The sequence below is a fragment of the Stegastes partitus genome, unplaced genomic scaffold (assembly GCF_000690725.1).
Source record: "Stegastes partitus isolate 25-593 unplaced genomic scaffold, Stegastes_partitus-1.0.2 Scaffold4098, whole genome shotgun sequence".
Taxonomy (NCBI): Eukaryota; Metazoa; Chordata; class Actinopteri; family Pomacentridae; genus Stegastes; species Stegastes partitus.
In genome coordinates, this window is record NW_007581829.1 from 1 (window position 1) to 2,731 (window position 2,731).

At 40.6% G+C, this 2,731-nt stretch overlaps 1 protein-coding gene across 1 annotated transcript; it reads left to right on the plus strand.

Moving 5' to 3' along the window:
• Positions 1-615: 615 nt before the first annotated feature.
• On the plus strand, positions 616-2,573 carry LOC103376376 (zinc finger BED domain-containing protein 4-like). The gene is made up of 6 exons (XM_008306743.1): positions 616-727; positions 884-1,028; positions 1,149-1,380; positions 1,486-1,626; positions 1,725-1,787; positions 1,882-2,573. The coding sequence occupies exons 1-6, from the start codon at positions 673-675 to the stop codon at positions 2,248-2,250; spliced, it is 1,005 nt and encodes a 334-aa protein (XP_008304965.1). The 5' UTR covers positions 616-672; the 3' UTR covers positions 2,251-2,573.
• The last annotated feature ends 158 nt before the right edge of the window (positions 2,574-2,731 follow it).

The following is a 2,731-nucleotide window of genomic DNA, read 5'->3' on the forward strand; positions in this document are numbered from 1 at the left end:
TTTTTTATTTTGAACGTTCAACTTAGGATATTGAACGTTCAGTAGGCTAAATTAAACGTTCAAAATATTAAATTGAACGTTCAAGATACTAAATTGAACGTTTGAATTAAAAAATAAAAGGTCATTTCATCTCCAGGGCTCGATAGTTATCTCTAATTTATTCCCAAATGTTTTTGTAGGGAGATGATAAAGACTCTCAACTCAAAATACCATGCCCCAAACAGAGACACATTAACAAACCACCTGATCCCTGCTTGGTATGGGGTTGAAAAGAACAATCTGATCTCTGACCTGAAGCATGTCACAAAAGCAGCCATCACAGCTGATGGTTGGACAAGTTTTAGTCAAGATCATTACCTCACTGTAACCTTACATTATGTCAGGGAAGGTCAGAATAAAGAAAAGGTCCTCAAAACCAAAGCAGTGTACGAGTCTCAGACAGGGACAGCTGTGGCAGAGGAGATTGAGGGGATCCTGGAGGAGTTTGGAGTGAAAGAGAAGGTGGTGGCAGCCACAGTCGATAATGCAGCAAACATGGATGTAGCTGTTAGAAAGCTGGACATTATTAAGTTTCCATGTTTTGCACACACACTTAACCTCGGGGCTCAGAAGCTGTACAACTGCAACACTATTTCCAACTGGGCGGCAAGGATTCGTTCTGTGATCGTTTGGATGAAGAGATCCCACATGGCTAAAGTGGTTCTCAAAGAGAAGCAACAACTCCTCGGTAAGAATACATTTCAATGTTTTAATCAGATGCTGCCAACATACACATTTGAATATATAAATGAACATATTAATGTCAATCTGAAATGATAAATTAATGAGAATACTATACTACTTTACTAATCTCTTCATGTTTGTGTACATGTCTGTCTTTCAGAGCTGCCCCAGCACATGCTTCTCCTAGATGTGAGGACGAGGTGGAACTCTCTGTTTTTGATGATGGAGCGGTTTTGTGAGCAGTTTTCAGCCATCCAAGCTGCTGCTGTAGACCCACGTCTACGAAAGCCCATGGAGAAGGACAAGTAATTATTGTCTTTTAAAAAAAATACTTGCATAAAACCTGGCTAAGTAAAACCATTACTAAAAGGTTTGTGTTTGTTTTTAATTGTACGGCATATATTTATCATTTGTTTATGTTGAAGGCTGGCCAGAATTGGCAATGAGGACCTGAGGAAAGCAGAGGAGTTCGTGCTGCTGATGCGGATGCACTATACATCCACACTTGCGGTCTCCAGTGAAAAAAACCCGACCTGTGGCCAGATCCTGCCCATCCTTCAAAAGCTGTCCAGGCATTACACCGTGCAGGCAGAGGACTCTGCATTCACCAGGAGCATCAAGGAGAACATTTGGAATGATCTCTCCAAGCGCTACCAGGTGAACTGACTGACATTATTAATCATTTTATGACAAAATTGTCACATAAACTAAAGTTTTAATTTCTCTAAATTTGTGTTATATTTTCTTCATTTTAAACTTCAGGATGATATTGTCCAAGCATTCCTGGAGGAAGCTACGGTGTTAGACCCCAGATTCAAATCCAAAGTGGACATGGATGAAATCTGGGACCGAGTCAGGGCAGCTGCAGTGGCAGCTAACACACCGGCAGCTGCAGCAGGGGAGGTATTTAAAGTTGAAAATGTCTTTAGTTGTAGCACATTTCTGTTGTGGGTTTTTTTCTTCCTCCTCTGTGGTTCTTACACAGTAAATTTTCTTTTCAGCTGACAGAGTGGGGAGCAACACCAAGGCAGGCAGAAGAAGAGGATGAGGAAGAAGATGAATATGTGAGTTTTGCTCATTGTGCTGAATGACAGGTGACATAGATTATTACTCTGTTTAAAATTAAACTGAGCTTTGTGATTATTTTTGTCATTTCAGACCCCACCTGTAAAGCAGCAAAAGAAGACAGCCCTAGAGGAACTTTTTGAAGAAGAGGACAGTGAGCTTATTTCCGTGCAGCAGCAGAAGACCCCTCTCTCCATAACCCAAAGGGTGGATCAAGAAGTCCAACTATACCGAAGCCTTCCTCCCATCCCAACCAAAGACAGCGCCACCCTCTGGTGGTGGATGAAGAGGGACACATTGCCAATGTTGTCAGCTTTGGCTGAGAAATATCTCTGTGTCCAAGCATCCTCAACACCATCTGAAAGGGTTTTCTCCACAGCTGGAGACACCCTAAGTCCAGAGCGGTCTCGTATCCTTCCTGAGAAGGCGAACATGTTAATTTTTCTGCACAAAAACTGCTAATCTGCCAATGTTAGCTGTAGTTGTGTTGTTGTTTGATATGGTAATTTTTACAGAAGCATTCTTTGTTTTATGTCCACATTAGTTTTGGGTCAAGTTGAATGCAAAGCACTGTAAATATTCCCAAATGTTATCATTTTGATTGTATTTCCTAAGGACCTTCATATCTTGCAAGGTACACAAAAGCTGCATGAGGCCTCTAGACTCCTTTACATTAGAGAAATAAGTAATCTAAACGTTTGTTTCCTAAGGTTACATTATTAGTGCATGGATATGCCAAATTTTTGTCCAAAGCTGACAATATTAAAGAGTTAATGCAAACAGAACTATTTGTATTATTTTATTTCACACTCAATGAGAATCGATAAGGGAATCGATAAGGAATCGTATCGATAAGCAGAATTGTTAATGGAATCGGAATTGCTAATTTCTTAACAATTCCCATCCCTACTGACAGACTGGGCAGGAAATCTGTGGGAGGACT

Bases quoted from the DNA above. Each gene is read 5' to 3' on its own strand.
- LOC103376376 (XM_008306743.1), top strand. From the start codon at position 673: ATGAAGAGATCCCACATGGCTAAAGTGGTTCTCAAAGAGAAGCAACAA. The intron at 728-883 runs GTAAGAATACAT...TCTGTCTTTCAG, and splicing joins AGAGAAGCAACAACTCCTCG to AGCTGCCCCAGCACATGCTT. The intron at 1,029-1,148 runs GTAATTATTGTC...TTTATGTTGAAG, and splicing joins AAGCCCATGGAGAAGGACAA to GCTGGCCAGAATTGGCAATG.